At 27.6% G+C, this 25,472-nt stretch overlaps 3 protein-coding genes across 3 annotated transcripts; all 3 read right to left on the bottom strand.

Moving 5' to 3' along the window:
- Window positions 1-292: 292 nt before the first annotated feature.
- LOC125590654 (putative FBD-associated F-box protein At1g05080) lies at window positions 293-4,218 on the bottom strand. Its single transcript, XM_048764314.1, has 3 exons — window positions 2,314-4,218; window positions 2,106-2,240; window positions 293-2,031 (listed from the first exon to the last, which is right to left on the bottom strand). Exons 1-3 carry the CDS (start codon window positions 3,208-3,210, stop codon window positions 1,741-1,743), a joined length of 1,323 nt encoding a protein of 440 aa, XP_048620271.1. The 5' UTR covers window positions 3,211-4,218; the 3' UTR covers window positions 293-1,740.
- A 7,100-nt stretch (window positions 4,219-11,318) lies between these two features.
- Window positions 11,319-15,222, bottom strand: LOC125590653 (putative FBD-associated F-box protein At1g05080). The gene is made up of 3 exons (XM_048764313.1): window positions 13,319-15,222; window positions 13,111-13,245; window positions 11,319-13,036 (listed from the first exon to the last, which is right to left on the bottom strand). The coding sequence occupies exons 1-3, from the start codon at window positions 14,213-14,215 to the stop codon at window positions 12,746-12,748; spliced, it is 1,323 nt and encodes a 440-aa protein (XP_048620270.1). The 5' UTR covers window positions 14,216-15,222; the 3' UTR covers window positions 11,319-12,745.
- A 7,107-nt stretch (window positions 15,223-22,329) lies between these two features.
- Window positions 22,330-25,265, bottom strand: LOC106388324 (putative FBD-associated F-box protein At1g05080). The gene is made up of 3 exons (XM_013828372.3): window positions 24,325-25,265; window positions 24,117-24,251; window positions 22,330-24,042 (listed from the first exon to the last, which is right to left on the bottom strand). The coding sequence occupies exons 1-3, from the start codon at window positions 25,219-25,221 to the stop codon at window positions 23,752-23,754; spliced, it is 1,323 nt and encodes a 440-aa protein (XP_013683826.1). The 5' UTR covers window positions 25,222-25,265; the 3' UTR covers window positions 22,330-23,751.
- Window positions 25,266-25,472: the final 207 nt, after the last annotated feature.

The following is a 25,472-nucleotide window of genomic DNA, read 5'->3' as shown; positions in this document are numbered from 1 at the left end:
GATAAATATGTAAAGATACTGTTAATTAATATTAAATAGCATTTTTTCAAAATAATACATGAAAAATAAAATTCTTAAAATGAAATTATTTAAAAACAAAAATATTGTAAAATTTATATAAACTATAATATATAACTTATATATAATTCTTTAAATATATGTATATATATGCATATAACGGATCAAATTGGATATCCGTTCCTATAAATATTGATATTTATGATTTGTTTTTTACGGATATTGCATTTTAGTATTTGATTTGCTTCGTAGAGTAACGAATATCCAGATTTTCGGTTCGAATCAAAACGGATAACGAATCAAATCAAAATTTATGAATAACTTGTCCAGCTCTATTCGTAAACAGAAGAACTATGCATGTGAGTTTTATATTAAAAAAACGTAAAGTACATAGTGTTAACATATTTATGTAGAGTTTAGCTGAGAAGCTCTTTATATGTGACATGTGTCCATTTTAGTGTGAACGCATTTATTATAATGTTTCTACACGTGACATGTGTCCAGTTTAGTGTGAACGCAATTATTACAATACTTCTCTTTTAATATATAAGGGATTAAAAAGAAATAACAAAGCTAGCGAAGAATAAATTAGATGCAAAAACGTCAAATTGGAAAGGCCCAAAAATTGGTAATTGGGCCTTAAATGATCTTTAATTTTATTTTAAACAATTTTAAATAGGCCTGAACAGTTTACTCGGACCCGAAGATCCGACCCGAAACCGACCCAAAAAAAACGGTTCGGGAAGGAGCCGACCCGATCAAATTACCCTATCGGGTCTTGTTGCAGAGAACCCGCGGGTCTTCGACCTGACCCGACCCAAACCTGAAACCCGATGGGTACCCGAATTAATAATGTAAATTAAATAAAATGCATTAAGGGGGAATCGAAGACGGGTTATTCATCTAGAGAACATGGGGTCAACCACTAAGAGACAACGAATGGTTGTTGTATCTCGCATAGTTTAATATATATACATATTTTAATATAATAAAAACACAAATGTTGAATATTTTTAGATATATAAATATTTTCAGATTTTTTTTTTATTTTAGGTCTTTTTTAAATCAAACCCGAACCGAACCCGATCCGAAACTGAACCGAATCCGAACCGATAAATTGTAGTTACCCGAATGGGTCTAAGTATCTAAGACCCGACCCGACCCGGTACGATCCGAACTGACCCGGAACCGAGAATTTGAAATCACCATATCAAGTCATAAACTTTTAGACTCAAAAGACCCGGACCCAAAAAGATCCGATCCGAACCCGACCCGACGACCCAAATGTCCAGGCCTAATTTCAAATATGTTGTGGGTTGTTCTGTTCTATGATAAGATATTCGTGGGTTGTTGCTGTAAAGTTTGTTTCTCGGCGAGTTTGAGCTGTGAAAAATCTCTTCAACGCACATAAGAACTTTCTTCGGGAGGGAGTTAAACCCAAAGATACTCCAGTGTGGCGTATTGAACTTCGCTTTTATCACACACTAGAGAAATCCCTGTTTCTAAAACCTGATGGAAACTTTTTTTTGGCTCAACAACAAACTTTATTTCCCCAATTTAAACATTCAACATATGCATAAAAACCTGATGTTACTTAAGCAAGTCGTATTTATTGTTCTAAGTAAGATCTGTAATATACAAAATAGAATATATAATATATAAACGTCGAGATAAGGAAACAATGTAAAACCCCAAAAAAAAACACAGTTATAGTTTACATAATTATTTATGTGAAGTTTTGAAAAAGAGATGAGATGTTATAGAAACCCTAGGAATAGCTTTCAACTCCTTCATAGTTATGTCTTCATCTTCAAGTTTTAAGGTGGACAAGGAGATTGTAGCCGTCTTTAAACATATAGAGGTGGTTAAGATGTATTCTACCAATTCTCGCTCTTCTTCTCTTCCTCCATAGTCTATCAATTCAAACTTTTCCAGACTTGAGGATAAGCATTCGGGATCACTGATAGATTGGCTCCACCACATAGAGGCAATCGGTGGTTGATGGTTTGTTTTCTGGCAACAATTGCTATTAGTATGCATTAAAAACGCATTAACTTGGGTTAATATTTAGTGAGGAGGATACGTACATAATCAATTATAAGATACTTAAGTTTTGGAGTATTGTGGAGGAAAGACACAAGTGAATCCATCCAGTTTGAGTTATTCGGGAATAATTTACACTTCGTCAGCCGAGAGAACTCGATGGTGCTAAAACACACAATCTGCAATAGTCAAAACATCAAAAAGTAGATGCAACAATGTAACCACAAAGGGATAGAGAGAGAGGGAGATTACCATTTTATCAGTTAAAATCAACTCAAGAAATAAGACTTTGGAGAAAGATCTTAAGAATTTGTCAAAACCAAGTAAAGACCGATCAACATTGAAGTAAACTTCCTCCAAACAGGGTGTATTCTCGATCGACCAAGAGTTTCCTGAATAATCGGCTATGTCTAAGTATGTTAATGCCGGAGTATCAATAACCAAACATCTACCGGTATCTTCTTCATCATCGTCCGACATATAATTACCATAAGATAAGTCCAATAGATAAGGAGCTTTCACAGTGAAAATTTTCACGTTGTCATCTTTTTCCCGTGTCACGGTCATACTCTCCAGAACGGGGCAGCTTGATAAGAACCTTTTGAGAGAATCTTCGTTTTTATACACCACACAGTTTAGCTCGAGAATTTGAAGTGATGGAAGCCAGATGGAAGAAGGAAGATCCACTAGAACCTTGTGGGAGAGACGCAATATCTTGAGAGATTTGCAGGAGTAAAGGGTCATGGGCAAGCTGGTTGGATCTGCGGACCAGCGGAGCTCGAAGATTAGCAATGCCAAGCCGCGATCAAGAGCCGTTGCAACCCACTTTCCCACATCAGCATCTAATGGACACTGTGGACCGAGTTGCATATACATACCTAGAAGAGGGGCTTTGTGGAGTTCCAGTGACTTGTCAAGAAAATCCCAAACACTATTCTTGCTCTCAACATCGCTTTCTTTGTAAACAAGTATAGGCAACATAGTCCACATAAAACGCCATCGCTTAGACAAAATCATGGTGGCTGCTGCATCTTTAAGAGGGACAGACAACAGTATCGTCACAAGCAAATCGTCGGGTAAAGAACTAATCCGGTCTTCACAAAGTATCTCTTCAATTTTTTCATCGCAATGTTCGGTTGTTTTTGGCATCTTCACGAGGCAAAACCCTAAGACGATGACAGCTTGAAGAAATTTGTGATTACTCTTTTCCGTAAGTTAGCGACTATATTTTTTTCACGTCTATACTATTAAAACAGAAACTTTATATTCTGCCTCTGATTTTTCCAGTTAATTACAAAAAATGTCACTACCTTTTTTTTTTTTTTTAATTGTTTTCGGAAATTAAAAGCCCACCCCACCAGAAACAAAAGCGATCTTGCCAAATCAAATCTCAGCACTATTTCAGCCCAATAAATTTTGCCACTATCTGTCAAAATATTAAGCCCATCCTTTACAAACTCATCTAAATTATGTTTATTCAAACCATAAGATTTAGACTTCCAAGGTAAAAACTCTTATCAAACTCTATTAACACCATAAAAACGTGTTGTTCACAAAACTATAATGTATGATTCATTTAAAATTTTGAAAATGTACAAAATATATCGGAGTTCTTTTTTTTTTTCATCCAATATATTAGAGTTCATTATAATGCTATGTCTTATTTAAAAAAATCATATATGAAGTTGCCAAAATAAATTTGGAATTGAATTATGTGATATATGTACTTGAATGTTGCATCTCACAACTTACGAATATATATAATATATTTAAATATATATGTTACGGTAATATTTATTATATTACCTAATATTATCTACTTTATATTTTAAAAATCATATTCATCATTATTATGCTTTATATCAATTATTCTTGGTTTTAAAAACTTATTCACCAAAAAAAATCATTAAATTCTCAAATTTTAAACAATTTATATAACAGAATTTAGAAAATAGATACTCAAATCTTAAACAATTTACTAGATTTCCACCCGCACAACCGTGCAGATATATATTTTCACATTTATATATATAGATATATGTTTTACATAATTATTATATATTTTTAGGGTTACTCCCATATTTAAATATTTGCATAATTATGCCAAATATAATAATTTTATAATTTTCATGCTGTAAATTAAAATCATCACATATATATGTTGCTTATTATATATTTGTCCTATTGAATTTGCGTTTGATTACTATACTAAAATTTTTAATGCATGAAATAACATATATGAAAACAATTTTGTACTTAATTTATTATAATCATGATCCGTAATTCAAATTGCTAGATTTTTTTAGAAATTTTTTTAATTTTTATTAATTTTAAATAATAAATTACTGTATATTAAAAAGTTTAAGATAATTTAAATTTTTATACATGTATTATATATTTTACTAATATTAACCCGTTTTTACCAACATATTATATTTTTAGCATAAATATTTTATATTTATGAAAATAAAATATGTTAACTTATCAATTTAAAATAATTTTATCATATTTTGTTCAATATAATGTTTTTATTTTAAAATGATAGATATTATTAAAAAATTGATAAAATAGGTTATAATTTTATTCTTTTTGTAACATTTCATTACTAATTACAAAATTAGTTGATAATATTTATATTCAATTTATGACAATTAAGATCTTATTAAGGAAATTGCCACAAATAGCACATTCATAGTACCACTTTTCATGTTTACATTAACCACTTTTACCCTCACTTTTAATGAAGGGTAAAAGACAATTATAACCTTATGGTTAACTAATCTAGACTTATGGTTTAGAATTGAGAGGTAGGGTATGGTTTTTAGAATGTGAAATTTAGGATTATAATAAATATATATATATATATATAAATACTTAAAAAATATATAAAAAATTTAAAAAAATAGTTTCAAACATAGTTTTCGTTTTTCAAAAAGAAATTTGAAAAAAAAAATAAAAAAAATTCGAAAAAAAAATTTCAAAAAAAACAATTTATAAAAAAGTTCGAATTTGAAAAACTATAATTCGAAAACATAAAAAAAATTTTACTTTTTTTTTTTTTTTTTTTTATTATTAAATAATAATTTATTATATATATATAATAACAAGGGCATAAGAGTCTTTTGCCACTTAATAAAGAAGGTATTTTTGAAAATGTCTCTTTAGTGGTGATAAAATTGAAAAGTGGTACCATAAAAATGGTAAACATGTAATTTCCCCATCTTATTATAATCTTTTTCAAGAAGATTTGTTAGAATTTTAAAAAAAAATTAAAAACATTAAAAGATATTTTATATATTAAAACAGAAGTCACAACCTTGATTCATGTGTAATTTTTTTAAAAATGAACCTATTCCTAGAAAGTCATGTTACATTTAATATCTAATCTTATCATTTAAATTTTGGACCTACCAGAAAATTTTATTGGGCTATCAATAATTGCATTTAAACAATAGATGATCCATTGGATTTATAGATAATATAAATTTAAATAAATATAATTTAATGTTGTAATACTATACCTCAATGTGCTAAACATTTAAATATTTATCGATGTTAACTTTTAAAATTATAAAGATTTTTTTTTAAATAACAAAAATCATATTATCTAATAATGATTAATCTTTACTACCTTAAACCAATGAAAAAAAAATTAAACTATATACTTTATTTTAAAAATAAAAATTAAAAACTAAATGTTTAATTATTTACTCGATATTATAAATCTATGAAGCGAAAAGTTTAATTTTTTAAAAACTTTATAAATTTGTAAAATGTTACAATATCTTTGAATATGACAATAAAACAATATTTTACTAATCTGTATATATATAATTACGATTCAAATAATGAAATATTAATCCAAATATATATATATATAAGAAGATATAAATACATGTGAAAGTTTAAAACAATCTATTCAATGAAAAAAATATACAGTAAACTTATTATGTTTAAAAATTGATATACACATATATTTACCAATTTAGAATTAAAAACAAAGTATTTATATAAAAATAAATGAAAAAAAATCCGCGCGGTTGCGCGGATCGAGATCTAGTTATGATTAAAGTATTTAAAAATATAATATATATTAGCATTAGTGATATACATTTAATAGAAAATTTAAATGATGGTCCAAATTAAAATATAACTCATCAAAATATCATGATTTTTATTTTATTAGAATTTTTTTTGAAAAAACTAAAACAGAAATAAATATTTATTTCTAACAAAATCTTTAAAAAATATTAGTAAATGTATTTTTGAAATTAATTAATTTCATTTTATTTAAGTTTTCGTTTATAAACCAAAACTATATTCAATTTTAATTTCTAATTATATTTTATGATAATTTAAATTTAAACTAACTAATTTTTGAAATTAAATTTAAAATGATTCTAAGAAGATTTTAAAAAAGATTTTGTTAGAACATTTTAAATATATTCATTTGTATTTCAAATAAAAAGATAAAGATATTAAATGATATAATAATGTACTTATGTAACATATGATATTTAAACTAACATCTGTTTTAATATATTAGAAATAACATATTTTACAAAATAGATACTCAAATCTTAAACCATTTATATAACATATTTTAGAAAATAGAAATTATAAAATATAGTAACCAAATCTAACATCATCATTAAATGCAACCATAATATTAGGCATATACCATATTCACCAAGAAATATCTTTCAATAATAAAATATAAAACACTAATTATATATATGATTCTCCTTAGATGGTGTAGCCGAATTAAACCTCATCATTAAAAGCAACAATAAAATCAAGCATATGCCATATTTTTAATTTGTTTAGATACGATTCCCATAATTTCACGGCGTAAATCGAAAACCCTCACCCTACCTTACATTTATTATAAATATCGAGGATACCTCTACCGAAAACTTCACAAAAATACCTATGGCTTCTAATATGAGATCAAGGATTTGAAGCCTTGGAAAACAATTTCGGCAGTGCGTGTTGAAAACGGCTGATTTGAATGAACCCTAAACGACGCGTCTAAGAGCCGATTCATATGAAGCCATTATAACCCTGATAAACAAAACGCAGCTGTTTGAAACTGGCAAGGTTTTATGTCTTCATGCGACTTTAGGCCTCAATTTGAAAGCCCATCACGATTCCTTTTTAATGAAACGATGCGCAGAGAAGCATGGACATGTGGCAGGTGTACAGAAGGCGACTTTTCTAGCTGGACGCTGAGGTGGCATCACCAGGAGGGAGTAAACCCTTCTTTATATATAAATATATATAGAGGATACCTCTACCGAAAACTTCACAAAAATACCTATGGCTTCTAATATGAGATCAAGGATTTGAAGCCTTGGAAAACAATTTCGGCAGTGCGTGTGAAGGTGCTATACACATAGAAACAACAAACAACGACACAATGGAGATCATAATAGCTGAAGAGGATGTAAGCTTCATATTTTGACATTTTGTGTATAGTATCTAATGCTATATTCTGTTTTCACTAATGTTCTGTTTTTTTATTAAATTTTTTAACATATAGTTGATTTTTTCTGCAAAATGTACACTAAGGACACATCACTTACAATGTTTCTAGGTAATGAACAAAAAAAATCAAGTTGACATTAGTTAGTTTTACCTCCATTGACTAAAGAAGAAGAGGTTATTTTCTTTGTTTTATGAGTTGCTTCAAATAACTAATCGAACAATGCTCTTCCTTGGGTCTCAGTCACCGTCGGAAGTTAAAGCTCTTTCCGGATTTCTTTTAGATTATAACAAAATTGCAATTAAATGTATTAATAATATATTAGTTAATTTTTAAAATTACACAATGATAAAATTTTATATTATTAATTTCATTTTAAAAATAACTATGCATAATTAATATAATATCATCTACTATTACCTTTACATATATAATTATCACCTAAACATATATTATTAAATATTTTATTTAAGAAACCGGTTCTTAGCTATTTAACTTAAAAGTTAAGAGACGTTTTCTTATATTCTGCTAACAACATCACCCTAAAAACCTTCATTAATCATGTTATAAGTGTCGATAAACTTTATATTACATGTTCCTTATATTATTTACCTCGACTACTTTTTATACAGGTACATCTTGAGCTCTTTATTAAAGAAAGCTGTGTATATTGCACATTAGTGAAGCCTTGAATTTTAACTTTTCCTTGATTTGTTTGTTATATAATAATTAAAGGGGGTTATTGGAAGATGAATTTCTGTGGAATTTAATGATTTTAATAGTTGAGAAAATTTTACAAGTTAACTAGATTTAACAAATTTTATACATAGATTTTCATTACTTGTGTATAGAATTCTATTGATTGTTATTAACTTTTAAAGTAAAAAATTATTGGTGGTAGAAAAAAAGGAAAGAAAATCATTTCAATTAAAGCAATTCTTAAACAACTTTTAAAAAAGTTTTTGTCACAAAAAAGATCTCAAGAAATAAAATGACCAAAAAATTAATTTCTACTACTTATATGTTTTAAATTTGAATTTTTATAAAAAAAATTTTGAATTTTATTTTTGAAATGGTTTTCTTTTTAAATTCAAAAGTGCTTTTTAAAACTATTTTTACAATTTTTATTTTAAATTTTTAATATTGTTTTCTATATTTTTTAAGTTGTGAATTGAAATATGTTAAATTTCTGATTTGTATATTATTTCATTCTTCAATTTGAGTTTTTGTATGTGAGTGTATTTTATTACATTGATTTCAAAAATCTTATAGGTATAGATGATATTCTCAAAGTTGAGAACTATGAGTAAAAACAAAGAAATTTTGCATCCCAATAACATTAGATTTTAATAGAATCTTAAAATCAATGAAAACTAAACTTTTCCAATAACAAAGGATTTTGAATGGAATTTAAAAATCATCACCCCAATAACAATAGATTCTATTTAGATTTTAAAAATTCACAAACCAATAACAATGGAATCTCAAAATTTAATAATTCCTCTAGAATTCTTTGCCCAATAACCCCCTCTAAGACTTTGGATCTTGATTAAATAGAGAAATAAATGGGGTTTGGTTTTAGTTCAAATTTATGTAACGAAAATAATTCAAACTGAAAAGACAAGCATTAAAATAGGTAAGTTGATTTAATTATCAGTGGCACGGAATTGTAAATGATTTTGAAAACTAAGAGAATTTTTTTATTGGTACTTCTCTTTTAATAATATAGACTGGTTGCGCGGGTTTTTGTTTTCATTGATTTTTATATAAATATTTTGTTTTTCATTTTAAATTAGTATATATTATAATATATATGTATCTATCAATTTTTAAAACATAATAAATTTACGGTATATTTTTTTCATTGAATAGATTGTTTCAAACTTTCATTATATGTATTTGTACCTTCTTATATATATATATATTCAGATTATTATTTCATTATTAAAATCATTACTATATATATAAATATTAGTAAAATATTGTTTTATTGTCATATTCAAAGATATTGTAACATTTCACAAATTTATAAATTTTTTAAAAAAATTAAACTTTTCACTTCATAGATTTATATTATCGAGTAAATAATTAAGCATTTAGTTTTTGTTTAATTTTTTAAAATAAACTATATAGTTTAAAAATTGTTTTCATTGGTTTAAGGTATAAAAGATTAATCATTGATTTAAAATAACAAAAATCATAATATCTAACAATGATTAATCTTTACTACCTTAAACCAATGAAAACAATTTTTAAACTATATAGTTTATTTTAAAAAATTAAACAAAAACTAAATGCTTAATTACTTACTCGATAATATAAATCTATGAAGTGAAAAGTTTAATTTTTTTAAAAAATTTATAAATTTGTGAAATGTTACAATATCTTTGAATATGACAATAAAACAATATTTTACTAATATTTATATATATAGTAATGATTTTAATAATGAAATAATAATCCGAATATATATATATATAAGAAAATATAGTTACATATGAAAGTTTAAAACAATCTATTAAATGAAAAAAAATATTCCGTAAACTTATTATGTTTTAAAAATTGATAAATACATATATATTATATTATATACCAATTTAAAATTGAAAGCAAAACTTTTATATAAAAATAAAAGAAAACAAAAATATGCGCGGTTGTGCGGATCGAGATCTAGTTAGATTTAAAACACAAACAAGCCTATTAACTGGAAACAAAAATAATTATATTTGAAGAAAATATAATTTTATAAACTAACATAATATTTTTAAAAAACGAATATTAGTAAATAAAATTAAAACTTCTAAGTTCCTTACAAGAAAAAAAGAAGATCCAAATCGGTGAAGGTACCAAATGGATGTACGAGCAAATGAACACAAACCTTTGGAGTTTTTGTCTATTGAATCACCAAATCGAATGAGCTCACCAAGATCTTTCTTTCGATGCATCCAACCAACTTTTATTTCATCGGATCTATTATATTATTTAAGTCATAGGAGGGACATGCAAAACAAATAAAATAAGCTTTGTGTAAGAATTGATTTAAGTTCAACTCTCTACCGAGGATGAAGAAAATAAAGTAAAATAGAGTAAAAGGTTTTCAATTTCATTGTAATAAAAAGTTAAGATAAATATATGTAAAAGGTTTTTTCCTGTGATAATCAAAAATTAGTATTATAATCAAAAATTAGTATTATTTATTTGTTTTCATGTTATGAATCTTAGATAGTCGTGATGTCGAACCAATGGTCTCATATCATAGTTTCTAAACGGATAATAGTTAAAAAAAAAAATTATTAAGACAAATCATTTTACTACAATTTGGTTGATAGTGAAAGAATCATTAAAAAAAAGAATATTTTAACTTTCAACAAAATTAGATATTTCAGTTGTGGTAAATACTTAATTATAAGGTGCTCACGTCAATGTGCACATGTATGTGGATGTAAAAGTATATAAAAATGGTTGATAAATATATAAAGATACTGTTAATTAATATTAAATAGCATTTTTCAAAATAATACATGAAAAATAAAATTCTTAAAATGAAATTATTTAAAAACAAAAATATTGTAAAATTTATATAAACTATAATATATAACTTATATATAATTCTTTAAATATATGTATATATATGCATATAACGGATCAAATTGGATATCCGTTCCTATAAATATTGATATTTGTGATTTGTTTTTTACGGATATTGCATTTTAGTATTTGATTTGCTTCGTAGAGTAACGAATATCCAGATTTTTTGGTTCGAATCAAAACGGATAACGAATCAAATCAAAATTTATGAATAACTTGTCCAGCTCTATTCGTAAACAGAAGAACTATGCATGTGAGTTTTATATTAAAAAAACGTAAAGTACATAGTGTTAACATATTTATGTAGAGTTTAGCTGAGAAGCTCTTTATATGTGACATGTGTCCATTTTAGTGTGAACGCATTTATTATAATGTTTCTACACGTGACATGTGTCCAGTTTAGTGTGAACGCAATTATTACAATGCTTCTCTTTTAATATATAAGGGATTAAAAAGAAATAACAAAGCTAGCGAAGAATAAATTAGATGCAAAAACGTCAAATTGGAAAGGCCCAAAAATTGGTAATTGGGCCTTAAATGATCTTTAATTTTATTTTAAACAATTTTAAATAGGCCTGAACAGTTTACTCGGACCCGAAGATCCGACCCGAAACCGACCCAAAAAAAACGGTTCGGGAAGGAGCCGACCCGATCAAATTACCCTATCGGGTCTTGTTGCAGAGGACCCGCGGGTCTTCGACCTGACCCGACCCAAACCTGAAACCCGATGGGTACCCGAATTAATAATGTAAATTAAATAAAATGCATTAAGGGGGAATCGAAGACGGGTTATTCATCTAGAGAACATGGGGTCAACCACTAAGAGACAACGAATGGTTGTTGTATCTCGCATAGTTTAATATATATACATATTTTAATATAATAAAAACACAAATGTTGAATATTTTTGGATATATAAATATTTTCAGATTTTTTTTTTATTTTAGGTCTTTTTTAAATCAAACCCGAACCGAACCCGATCCGAAACTGAACCGAATCCGAACCGATAAATTGTAGTTACCCGAATGGGTCTAAGTATCTAAGACCCGACCCGGTACGATCCGGACTGACCCGGAACCGAGAATTTGAAATCACCATATCAAGTCATAAACTTTTAGACTCAAAAGACCCGGACCCAAAAAGATCCGATCCGAACCCGACCCGACGACCCAAATGTCCAGGCCTAATTTCAAATATGTTGTGGGTTGTTCTGTTCTATGATAAGATATTCGTGGGTTGTTGCTGTAAAGTTTGTTTCTCGGCGAGTTTGAGCTGTGAAAAATCTCTTCAACGCACATAAGAACTTTCTTCGGGAGGGAGTTAAACCCAAAGATACTCCAGTGTGGCGTATTGAACTTTGCTTTTATCACACACTAGAGAAATCCCTGTTTCTAAAACCTGATGGAAATTTTTTTTTGGCTCAACAACAAACTTTATTTCCCCAATTTAAACATTCAACATATGCATAAAAACCTGATGTTACTTAAGCAAGTCGTATTTATTGTTCTAAGTAAGATCTGTAATATACAAAATAGAATATATAATATATAAACGTCGAGATAAGGAAACAATGTAAAACCCCAAAAAAAAACACAGTTATAGTTTACATAATTATTTATGTGAAGTTTTGAAAAAGAGATGAGATGTTATAGAAACCCTAGGAATAGCTTTCAACTCCTTCATAGTTATGTCTTCATCTTCAAGTTTTAAGGTGGACAAGGAGATTGTAGCCGTCTTTAAACATATAGAGGTGGTTAAGATGTATTCTACCAATTCTCGCTCTTCTTCTCTTCCTCCATAGTCTATCAATTCAAACTTTTCCAGACTTGAGGATAAGCATTCGGGATCACTGATAGATTGGCTCCACCACATAGAGGCAATCGGTGGTTGATGGTTTGTTTTCTGGCAACAATTGCTATTAGTATGCATTAAAAACGCATTAACTTGGGTTAATATTTAGTGAGGAGGATACGTACATAATCAATTATAAGATACTTAAGTTTTGGAGTATTGTGGAGGAAAGACACAAGTGAATCCATCCAGTTTGAGTTATTCGGGAATAATTTACACTTCGTCAGCCGAGAGAACTCGATGGTGCTAAAACACACAATCTGCAATAGTCAAAACATCAAAAAGTAGATGCAACAATGTAACCACAAAGGGATAGAGAGAGAGGGAGATTACCATTTTATCAGTTAAAATCAACTCAAGAAATAAGACTTTGGAGAAAGATCTTAAGAATTTGTCAAAACCAAGTAAAGACCGATCAACATTGAAGTAAACTTCCTCCAAACAGGGTGTATTCTCGATCGACCAAGAGTTTCCTGAATAATCGGCTATGTCTAAGTATGTTAATGCCGGAGTATCAATAACCAAACATCTACCGGTATCTTCTTCATCATCGTCCGACATATAATTACCATAAGATAAGTCCAATAGATAAGGAGCTTTCACAGTGAAAATTTTCACGTTGTCATCTTTTTCCCGTGTCACGGTCATACTCTCCAGAACGGGGCAGCTTGATAAGAACCTTTTGAGAGAATCTTCGTTTTTATACACCACACAGTTTAGCTCGAGAATTTGAAGTGATGGAAGCCAGATGGAAGAAGGAAGATCCACTAGAACCTTGTGGGAGAGACGCAATATCTTGAGAGATTTGCAGGAGTAAAGGGTCATGGGCAAGCTGGTTGGATCTGCGGACCAGCGGAGCTCGAAGATTAGCAATGCCAAGCCGCGATCAAGAGCCGTTGCAACCCACTTTCCCACATCAGCATCTAATGGACACTGTGGACCGAGTTGCATATACATACCTAGAAGAGGGGCTTTGTGGAGTTCCAGTGACTTGTCAAGAAAATCCCAAACACTATTCTTGCTCTCAACATCGCTTTCTTTGTAAACAAGTATAGGCAACATAGTCCACATAAAACGCCATCGCTTAGACAAAATCATGGTGGCTGCTGCATCTTTAAGAGGGACAGACAACAGTATCGTCACAAGCAAATCGTCGGGTAAAGAACTAATCCGGTCTTCACAAAGTATCTCTTCAATTTTTTCATCGCAATGTTCGGTTGTTTTTGGCATCTTCACGAGGCAAAACCCTAAGACGATGACAGCTTGAAGAAATTTGTGATTACTCTTTTCCGTAAGTTAGCGACTATATTTTTTTCACGTCTATACTATTAAAACAGAAACTTTATATTCTGCCTCTGATTTTTCCAGTTAATTACAAAAAATGTCACTACCTTTTTTTTTTTTTTAATTGTTTTCGGAAATTAAAAGCCCACCCCACCAGAAACAAAAGCGATCTTGCCAAATCAAATCTCAGCACTATTTCAGCCCAATAAATTTTGCCACTATCTGTCAAAATATTAAGCCCATCCTTTACAAACTCATCTAAATTATGTTTATTCAAACCATAAGATTTAGACTTCCAAGGTAAAAACTCTTATCAAACTCTATTAACACCATAAAAACGTGTTGTTCACAAAACTATAATGTATGATTCATTTAAAATTTTGAAAATGTACAAAATATATCGGAGTTCTTTTTTTTTTTCATCCAATATATTAGAGTTCATTATAATGCTATGTCTTATTTAAAAAAATCATATATGAAGTTGCCAAAATAAATTTGGAATTGAATTATGTGATATATGTACTTGAATGTTGCATCTCACAACTTACGAATATATATAATATATTTAAATATATATGTTACGGTAATATTTATTATATTACCTAATATTATCTACTTTATATTTTAAAAATCATATTCATCATTATTATGCTTTATATCAATTATTCTTGGTTTTAAAAACTTATTCACCAAAAAAAATCATTAAATTCTCAAATTTTAAACAATTTATATAACAGAATTTAGAAAATAGATACTCAAATCTTAAACAATTTACTAGATTTCCACCCGCACAACCGTGCAGATATATATTTTCACATTTATATATATAGATATATGTTTTACATAATTATTATATATTTTTAGGGTTACTCCCATATTTAAATATTTGCATAATTATGCCAAATATAATAATTTTATAATTTTCATGCTGTAAATTAAAATCATCACATATATATGTTGCTTATTATATATTTGTCCTATTGAATTTGCGTTTGATTACTAAACTAAAATTTTTAATGCATGAAATAACATATATGAAAACAATTTTGTACTTAATTTATTATAATCATGATCCGTAATTCAAATTGCTAGATTTTTTTAGTAATTTTTTTAATTTTTATTAATTTTAAATAATAAATTACTGTATATTAAAAAGTTTAAGATAATTTAAATTTTTATACATGTATTATATATTTTACTAATATTAACCCGTTCTACCAACATATTATATTTTTAGCATAAATATTTTATATTTATGAAAATAAAATATGTTAACTTATCAATTTAAAATAATTTTATCATATTTTGTTCAATATAATGTTTTTATTTTAAAATGATAGATATTATTAAAAAATTGATAAAATAGGTTATAATTTTATTCTTTTTGTAACATTTCATTACTAATTACAAAATTAGTTGATAATATTTATATTCAATTTATGACAATTAAGATCTTATTAAGGAAATTGCCACAAATAGCACATTCATAGTACCACTTTTCATGTTTACATTAACCACTTTTACCCTCACTTTTAATGAAGGGTAAAAGACAATTATAACCTTATGGTTAACTAATCTAGACTTATGGTTTAGAATTGAGAGGTGGGGTATGGTTTTTAGAATGTGAAATTTAGGATTATAATAAATATATATATATATATATATATATATAAATACTTAAAAAATATATAAAAAATTTTAAAAAATAGTTTCAAACATAGTTTTCGTTTTTCAAAAAGAAATTTGAAAAAAAAAAATAAAAAAAATTCGAAAAAAAATTTCAAAAAAAACAATTTATAAAAAAGTTCGAATTTGAAAAACTATAATTCGAAAACATAAAAAAAATTTTACTTTTTTTTTTTTTTTTTTTTAATTATTATTTAAATAATAATTTATTATATATATATAATAACAAGGGCATAAGAGTCTTTTGCCACTTAATAAAGAAGGTATTTTTGAAAATGTCTCTTTAGTGGTGATAAAATTGAAAAGTGGTACCATAAAAATGGTAAACATGTAATTTCCCCATCTTATTATAATCTTTTTCAAGAAGATTTGTTAGAATTTAAAAAAAAAATTAAAAACATTAAAAGATATTTTATATATTAAAACAGAAGTCACAACCTTGATTCATGTGTAATTTTTTTAAAAATGAACCTATTCCTAGAAAGTCATGTTACATTTAATATCTAATCTTATCATTTAAATTTTGGACCTACCAAAAATTTTATTGGGCTATCAATAATTGCATTTAAACAATAGATGATCCATTGGATTTATAGATAATATAAATTTAAATAAATATAATTTAATGTTGTAATACTATACCTCAATGTGCTAAACATTTAAATATTTATCGATGTTAACTTTTAAAATTATAAAGATTTTTTTTTAAATAACAAAAATCATATTATCTAATAATGATTAATCTTTACTACCTTAAACCAATGAAAAAAAAATTAAACTATATACTTTATTTTAAAAATAAAAATTAAAAACTAAATGTTTAATTATTTACTCGATATTATAAATCTATGAAGCGAAAAGTTTAATTTTTTAAAAACTTTATAAATTTGTAAAATGTTACAATATCTTTGAATATGACAATAAAACAATATTTTACTAATCTTTATATATATAATTACGATTCAAATAATGAAATATTAATCCAAATATATATATATATAAGAAGATATAAATACATGTGAAAGTTTAAAACAATCTATTCAATGAAAAAAATATACAGTAAACTTATTATGTTTAAAAATTGATATACACATATATTTACCAATTTAGAATTAAAAACAAAGTATTTATATAAAAATAAATGAAAAAAAAATCCGCGCGGTTGCGCGGATCGAGATCTAGTTATGATTAAAGTATTTAAAAATATAATATATATTAGCATTAGTGATATACATTTAATAGAAAATTTAAATGATGGTCCAAATTAAAATATAACTCATCAAAATATCATGATTTTTATTTTATTAGAATTTTTTTTGAAAAAACTAAAACAGAAATAAATATTTATTTCTAACAAAATCTTTAAAAAATATTAGTAAATGTATTTTTGAAATTAATTAATTTCATTTTATTTAAGTTTTCGTTTATAAACCAAAACTATATTCAATTTTAATTTCTAATTATATTTTATGATAATTTAAATTTAAACTAACTAATTTTTGAAATTAAATTTAAAATGATTCTAAGAAGATTTTAAAAAAGATTTTGTTAGAACATTTTAAATATATTCATTTGTATTTCAAATAAAAAGATAAAGATATTAAATGATATAATAATGTACTTATGTAACATATGATATTTAAACTAACATCTGTTTTAATATATTAGAAATAACATATTTTACAAAATAGATACTCAAATCTTAAACCATTTATATAACATATTTTAGAAAATAGAAATTATAAAATATAGTAACCAAATCTAACATCATCATTAAATGCAACCATAATATTAGGCATATACCATATTCACCAAGAAATATCTTTCAATAATAAAATATAAAACACTAATTATATATATGATTCTCCTTAGATGGTGTAGCCGAATTAAACCTCATCATTAAAAGCAACAATAAAATCAAGCATATGCCATATTTTTAATTTGTTTAGATACGATTCCCATAATTTCACGGCGTAAATCGAAAACCCTCACCCTACCTTACATTTATTATAAATATCGAGGATACCTCTACCGAAAACTTCACAAAAATACCTATGGCTTCTAATATGAGATCAAGGATTTGAAGCCTTGGAAAACAATTTCGGCAGTGCGTGTTGAAAACGGCTGATTTGAATGAACCCTAAACGACGCGTCTAAGAGCCGATTCATATGAAGCCATTATAACCCTGATAAACAAAACGCAGCTGTTTGAAACTGGCAAGGTTTTATGTCTTCATGCGACTTTAGGCCTCAATTTGAAAGCCCATCACGATTCCTTTTTAATGAAACGATGCGCAGAGAAGCATGGACATGTGGCAGGTGTACAGAAGGCGACTTTTCTAGCTGGACGCTGAGGTGGCATCACCAGGAGGGAGTAAACCCTTCTTTATATATAAATATATATAGAGGATACCTCTACCGAAAACTTCACAAAAATACCTATGGCTTCTAATATGAGATCAAGGATTTGAAGCCTTGGAAAACAATTTCGGCAGTGCGTGTGAAGGTGCTATACACATAGAAACAACAAACAACGACACAATGGAGATCATAATAGCTGAAGAGGATGTAAGCTTCATATTTTGACATTTTGTGTATAGTATCTAATGCTATATTCTGTTTTCACTAATGTTCTGTTTTTTTATTAAATTTTTTAACATATAGTTGATTTTTTCTGCAAAATGTACACTAAGGACACATCACTTACAATGTTTCTAGGTAATGAACAAAAAAAATCAAGTTGACATTAGTTAGTTTTACCTCCATTGACTAAAGAAGAAGAGGTTATTTTCTTTGTTTTATGAGTTGCTTCAAATAACTAATCGAACAATGCTCTTCCTTGGGTCTCAGTCACCGTCGGAAGTTAAAGCTCTTTCCGGATTTCTTTTAGATTATAACAAAATTGCAATTAAATGTATTAATAATATATTAGTTAATTTTTAAAATTACACAATGATAAAATTTTATATTATTAATTTCATTTTAAAAATAACTATGCATAATTAATATAATATCATCTACTATTACCTTTACATATATAATTATCACCTAAACATATATTATTAAATATTTTATTTAAGAAACCGGTTCTTAGCTATTTAACTTAAAAGTTAAGAGACGTTTTCTTATATTCTGCTAACAACATCACCCTAAAAACCTTCATTAATCATGTTATAAGTGTCGATAAACTTTATATTACATGTTCCTTATATTATTTACCTCGACTACTTTTTATACAGGTACATCTTGAGCTCTTTATTAAAGAAAGCTGTGTATATTGCACATTAGTGAAGCCTTGAATTTTAACTTTTCCTTGATTTGTTTGTTATATAATAATTAAAGGGGGTTATTGGAAGATGAATTTCTGTGGAATTTAATGATTTTAATAGTTGAGAAAATTTTACAAGTTAACTAGATTTAACAAATTTTATACATAGATTTTCATTACTTGTGTATAGAATTCTATTGATTGTTATTAACTTTTAAAGTAAAAAATTATTGGTGGTAGAAAAAAAGGAAAGAAAATCATTTCAATTAAAGCAATTCTTAAACAACTTTTAAAAAAGTTTTTGTCACAAAAAAGATCTCAAGAAATAAAATGACCAAAAAATTAATTTCTACTACTTATATGTTTTAAATTTGAATTTTTATAAAAAAAATTTTGAATTTTATTTTTGAAATGGTTTTCTTTTTAAATTCAAAAGTGCTTTTTAAAACTATTTTTACAATTTTTATTTTAAATTTTTAATATTGTTTTCTATATTTTTTAAGTTGTGAATTGAAATATGTTAAATTTCTGATTTGTATATTATTTCATTCTTCAATTTGAGTTTTTGTATGTGAGTGTATTTTATTACATTGATTTCAAAAATCTTATAGGTATAGATGATATTCTCAAAGTTGAGAACTATGAGTAAAAACAAAGAAATTTTGCATCCCAATAACATTAGATTTTAATAGAATCTTAAAATCAATGAAAACTAAACTTTTCCAATAACAAAGGATTTTGAATGGAATTTAAAAATCATCACCCCAATAACAATAGATTCTATTTAGATTTTAAAAATTCACAAACCAATAACAATGGAATCTCAAAATTTAATAATTCCTCTAGAATTCTTTGCCCAATAACCCCCTCTAAGACTTTGGATCTTGATTAAATAGAGAAATAAATGGGGTTTGGTTTTAGTTCAAATTTATGTAACGAAAATAATTCAAACTGAAAAGACAAGCATTAAAATAGGTAAGTTGATTTAATTATCAGTGGCACGGAATTGTAAATGATTTTGAAAACTAAGAGAATTTTTTTATTGGTACTTCTCTTTTAATAATATAGACTGGTTGCGCGGGTTTTTGTTTTCATTGATTTTTATATAAATATTTTGTTTTTCATTTTAAATTAGTATATATTATAATATATATGTATCTATCAATTTTTAAAACATAATAAATTTACGGTATATTTTTTTCATTGAATAGATTGTTTCAAACTTTCATTATATGTATTTGTACCTTCTTATATATATATATATTCAGATTATTATTTCATTATTAAAATCATTACTATATATAAATATTAGTAAAATATTGTTTTATTGTCATATTCAAAGATATTGTAACATTTCACAAATTTATAAATTTTTTAAAAAAATTAAACTTTTCACTTCATAGATTTATATTATCGAGTAAATAATTAAGCATTTAGTTTTTGTTTAATTTTTTAAAATAAACTATATAGTTTAAAAATTGTTTTCATTGGTTTAAGGTATAAAAGATTAATCATTGATTTAAAATAACAAAAATCATAATATCTAACAATGATTAATCTTTACTACCTTAAACCAATGAAAACAATTTTTAAACTATATAGTTTATTTTAAAAAATTAAACAAAAACTAAATGCTTAATTACTTACTCGATAATATAAATCTATGAAGTGAAAAGTTTAATTTTTTAAAAAATTTATAAATTTGTGAAATGCTACAATATCTTTGAATATGACAATAAAACAATATTTTACTAATATTTATATATATAGTAATGATTTTAATAATGAAACAATAATCCGAATATATATATATATAAGAAAATATAGTTACATATGAAAGTTTAAAACAATCTATTAAATGAAAAAAAATATTCCGTAAACTTATTATGTTTTAAAAATTGATAAATACATATATATTATATTATATACCAATTTAAAATTGAAAGCAAAACTTTTATATAAAAATAAAAGAAAACAAAAATATGCGCGGTTGTGCGGATCGAGATCTAGTTAGATTTAAAACACAAACAAGCCTATTAACTGGAAACAAAAATAATTATATTTGAAGAAAATATAATTTTATAAACTAACATAATATTTTAAAAAAACGAATATTAGTAAATAAAATTAAAACTTCTAAGTTCCTTACAAGAAAAAAGAAGATCCAAATCGGTGAAGGTACCAAATGGATGTACGAGCAAATGAACACAAACCTTTGGAGTTTTTGTCTATTGAATCACCAAATCGAATGAGCTCACCAAGATCTTTCTTTCGATGCATCCAACCAACTTTTATTTCATCGGATCTATTATATTATTTAAGTCATAGGAGGGACATGCAAAACAAATAAAATAAGCTTTGTGTAAGAATTGATTTAAGTTCAACTCTCTACCGAGGATGAAGAAAATAAAGTAAAATAGAGTAAAAGGTTTTCAATTTCATTGTAATAAAAAGTTAAGATAAATATATGTAAAAGGTTTTTTCCTGTGATAATCAAAAATTAGTATTATAATCAAAAATTAGTATTATTTATTTGTTTTCATGTTATGAATCTTAGATAGTCGTGATGTCGAACCAATGGTCTCATATCATAGTTTCTAAACAGATAATAGTTAAAAAAAAAATTATTAAGACAAATCATTTTACTACAATTTGGTTGATAGTGAAAGAATCATTAAAAAAAAGAATATTTTAACTTTCAACAAAATTAGATATTTCAGTTGTGGTAAATACTTAATTATAAGGTGCTCACGTCAATGTGCACATGTATGTGGATGTAAAAGTATATAAAAATGGTTGATAAATATATAAAGATACTGTTAATTAATATTAAATAGCATTTTTCAAAATAATACATGAAAAATAAAATTCTTAAAATGAAATTATTTAAAAACAAAAATATTGTAAAATTTATATAAACTATAATATATAACTTATATATAATTCTTTAAATATATGTATATATATGCATATAACGGATCAAATTGGATATCCGTTCCTATAAATATTGATATTTGTGATTTGTTTTTTACGGATATTGCATTTTAGTATTTGATTTGCTTCGTAGAGTAACGAATATCCAGATTTTTTGGTTCGAATCAAAACGGATAACGAATCAAATCAAAATTTATGAATAACTTGTCCAGCTCTATTCGTAAACAGAAGAACTATGCATGTGAGTTTTATATTAAAAAAACGTAAAGTACATAGTGTTAACATATTTATGTAGAGTTTAGCTGAGAAGCTCTTTATATGTGACATGTGTCCATTTTAGTGTGAACGCATTTATTATAATGTTTCTACACGTGACATGTGTCCAGTTTAGTGTGAACGCAATTATTACAATGCTTCTCTTTTAATATATAAGGGATTAAAAAGAAATAACAAAGCTAGCGAAGAATAAATTAGATGCAAAAACGTCAAATTGGAAAGGCCCAAAAATTGGTAATTGGGCCTTAAATGATCTTTAATTTTATTTTAAACAATTTTAAATAGGCCTGAACAGTTTACTCGGACCCGAAGATCCGACCCGAAACCGACCCAAAAAAAACGGTTCGGGAAGGAGCCGACCCGATCAAATTACCCTATCGGGTCTTGTTGCAGAGGACCCGCGGGTCTTCGACCTGACCCGACCCAAACCTGAAACCCGATGGGTACCCGAATTAATAATGTAAATTAAATAAAATGCATTAAGGGGGAATCGAAGACGGGTTATTCATCTAGAGAACATGGGGTCAACCACTAAGAGACAACGAATGGTTGTTGTATCTCGCATAGTTTAATATATATACATATTTTAATATAATAAAAACACAAATGTTGAATATTTTTGGATATATAAATATTTTCAGATTTTTTTTTTATTTTAGGTCTTTTTTAAATCAAACCCGAACCGAACCCGATCCGAAACTGAACCGAATCCGAACCGATAAATTGTAGTTACCCGAATGGGTCTAAGTATCTAAGACCCGACCCGGTACGATCCGGACTGACCCGGAACCGAGAATTTGAAATCACCATATCAAGTCATAAACTTTTAGACTCAAAAGACCCGGACCCAAAAAGATCCGAACCCGACCCGACGACCCAAATGTCCAGGCCTAATTTCAAATATGTTGTGGGTTGTTCTGTTCTATGATAAGATATTCGTGGGTTGTTGCTGTAAAGTTTGTTTCTCGGCGAGTTTGAGCTGTGAAAAATCTCTTCAACGCACATAAGAACTTTCTTCGGGAGGGAGTTAAACCCAAAGATACTCCAGTGTGGCGTATTGAACTTTGCTTTTATCACACACTAGAGAAATCCCTGTTTCTAAAACCTGATGGAAATTTTTTTTTGGCTCAACAACAAACTTTATTTCCCCAATTTAAACATTCAACATATGCATAAAAACCTGATGTTACTTAAGCAAGTCGTATTTATTGTTCTAAGTAAGATCTGTAATATACAAAATAGAATATATAATATATAAACGTCGAGATAAGGAAACAATGTAAAACCCCAAAAAAAAACACAGTTATAGTTTACATAATTATTTATGTGAAGTTTTGAAAAAGAGATGAGATGTTATAGAAACCCTAGGAATAGCTTTCAACTCCTTCATAGTTATGTCTTCATCTTCAAGTTTTAAGGTGGACAAGGAGATTGTAGCCGTCTTTAAACATATAGAGGTGGTTAAGATGTATTCTACCAATTCTCGCTCTTCTTCTCTTCCTCCATAGTCTATCAATTCAAACTTTTCCAGACTTGAGGATAAGCATTCGGGATCACTGATAGATTGGCTCCACCACATAGAGGCAATCGGTGGTTGATGGTTTGTTTTCTGGCAACAATTGCTATTAGTATGCATTAAAAACGCATTAACTTGGGTTAATATTTAGTGAGGAGGATACGTACATAATCAATTATAAGATACTTAAGTTTTGGAGTATTGTGGAGGAAAGACACAAGTGAATCCATCCAGTTTGAGTTATTCGGGAATAATTTACACTTCGTCAGCCGAGAGAACTCGATGGTGCTAAAACACACAATCTGCAATAGTCAAAACATCAAAAAGTAGATGCAACAATGTAACCACAAAGGGATAGAGAGAGAGGGAGATTACCATTTTATCAGTTAAAATCAACTCAAGAAATAAGACTTTGGAGAAAGATCTTAAGAATTTGTCAAAACCAAGTAAAGACCGATCAACATTGAAGTAAACTTCCTCCAAACAGGGTGTATTCTCGATCGACCAAGAGTTTCCTGAATAATCGGCTATGTCTAAGTATGTTAATGCCGGAGTATCAATAACCAAACATCTACCGGTATCTTCTTCATCATCGTCCGACATATAATTACCATAAGATAAGTCCAATAGATAAGGAGCTTTCACAGTGAAAATTTTCACGTTGTCATCTTTTTCCCGTGTCACGGTCATACTCTCCAGAACGGGGCAGCTTGATAAGAACCTTTTGAGAGAATCTTCGTTTTTATACACCACACAGTTTAGCTCGAGAATTTGAAGTGATGGAAGCCAGATGGAAGAAGGAAGATCCACTAGAACCTTGTGGGAGAGACGCAATATCTTGAGAGATTTGCAGGAGTAAAGGGTCATGGGCAAGCTGGTTGGATCTGCGGACCAGCGGAGCTCGAAGATTAGCAATGCCAAGCCGCGATCAAGAGCCGTTGCAACCCACTTTCCCACATCAGCATCTAATGGACACTGTGGACCGAGTTGCATATACATACCTAGAAGAGGGGCTTTGTGGAGTTCCAGTGACTTGTCAAGAAAATCCCAAACACTATTCTTGCTCTCAACATCGCTTTCTTTGTAAACAAGTATAGGCAACATAGTCCACATAAAACGCCATCGCTTAGACAAAATCATGGTGGCTGCTGCATCTTTAAGAGGGACAGACAACAGTATCGTCACAAGCAAATCGTCGGGTAAAGAACTAATCCGGTCTTCACAAAGTATCTCTTCAATTTTTTCATCGCAATGTTCGGTTGTTTTTGGCATCTTCACGAGGCAAAACCCTAAGACGATGACAGCTTGAAGAAATTTGTGATTACTATTTTCCGTAAGTTAGCGACTATATTTTTTTCACGTCTATACTATTAAAACAGAAACTTTATATTCTGCCTCTGATTTTTCCAGTTAATTACAAAAAATGTCACTACCTTTTTTTTTTTTTTTAATTGTTTTCGGAAATTAAAAGCCCACCCCACCAGAAACAAAAGCGATCTTGCCAAATCAAATCTCAGCACTAT

Source organism: Brassica napus, chromosome A3 (assembly GCF_020379485.1).
Source record: "Brassica napus cultivar Da-Ae chromosome A3, Da-Ae, whole genome shotgun sequence".
NCBI classification, from domain to species: domain Eukaryota; kingdom Viridiplantae; phylum Streptophyta; class Magnoliopsida; order Brassicales; family Brassicaceae; genus Brassica; species Brassica napus.
This window is presented reverse-complemented; position numbering and strand designations above follow the sequence as displayed.

Coding starts and splice junctions, on each gene's coding strand:
- LOC125590654 (XM_048764314.1), bottom strand. CDS start 3,210: ATGCCAAAAACAACCGAACATTGCGATGAAAAAATTGAAGAGATACTT. Junction 2,241..2,313: donor TGATTTTAACTGATAAAATG/GTAATCTCCCTC, acceptor TGACTATTGCAG/ATTGTGTGTTTTAGCACCAT. Junction 2,032..2,105: donor AGTATCTTATAATTGATTAT/GTACGTATCCTC, acceptor AATTGTTGCCAG/AAAACAAACCATCAACCACC.
- LOC125590653 (XM_048764313.1), bottom strand. CDS start 14,215: ATGCCAAAAACAACCGAACATTGCGATGAAAAAATTGAAGAGATACTT. Junction 13,246..13,318: donor TGATTTTAACTGATAAAATG/GTAATCTCCCTC, acceptor TGACTATTGCAG/ATTGTGTGTTTTAGCACCAT. Junction 13,037..13,110: donor AGTATCTTATAATTGATTAT/GTACGTATCCTC, acceptor AATTGTTGCCAG/AAAACAAACCATCAACCACC.
- LOC106388324 (XM_013828372.3), bottom strand. CDS start 25,221: ATGCCAAAAACAACCGAACATTGCGATGAAAAAATTGAAGAGATACTT. Junction 24,252..24,324: donor TGATTTTAACTGATAAAATG/GTAATCTCCCTC, acceptor TGACTATTGCAG/ATTGTGTGTTTTAGCACCAT. Junction 24,043..24,116: donor AGTATCTTATAATTGATTAT/GTACGTATCCTC, acceptor AATTGTTGCCAG/AAAACAAACCATCAACCACC.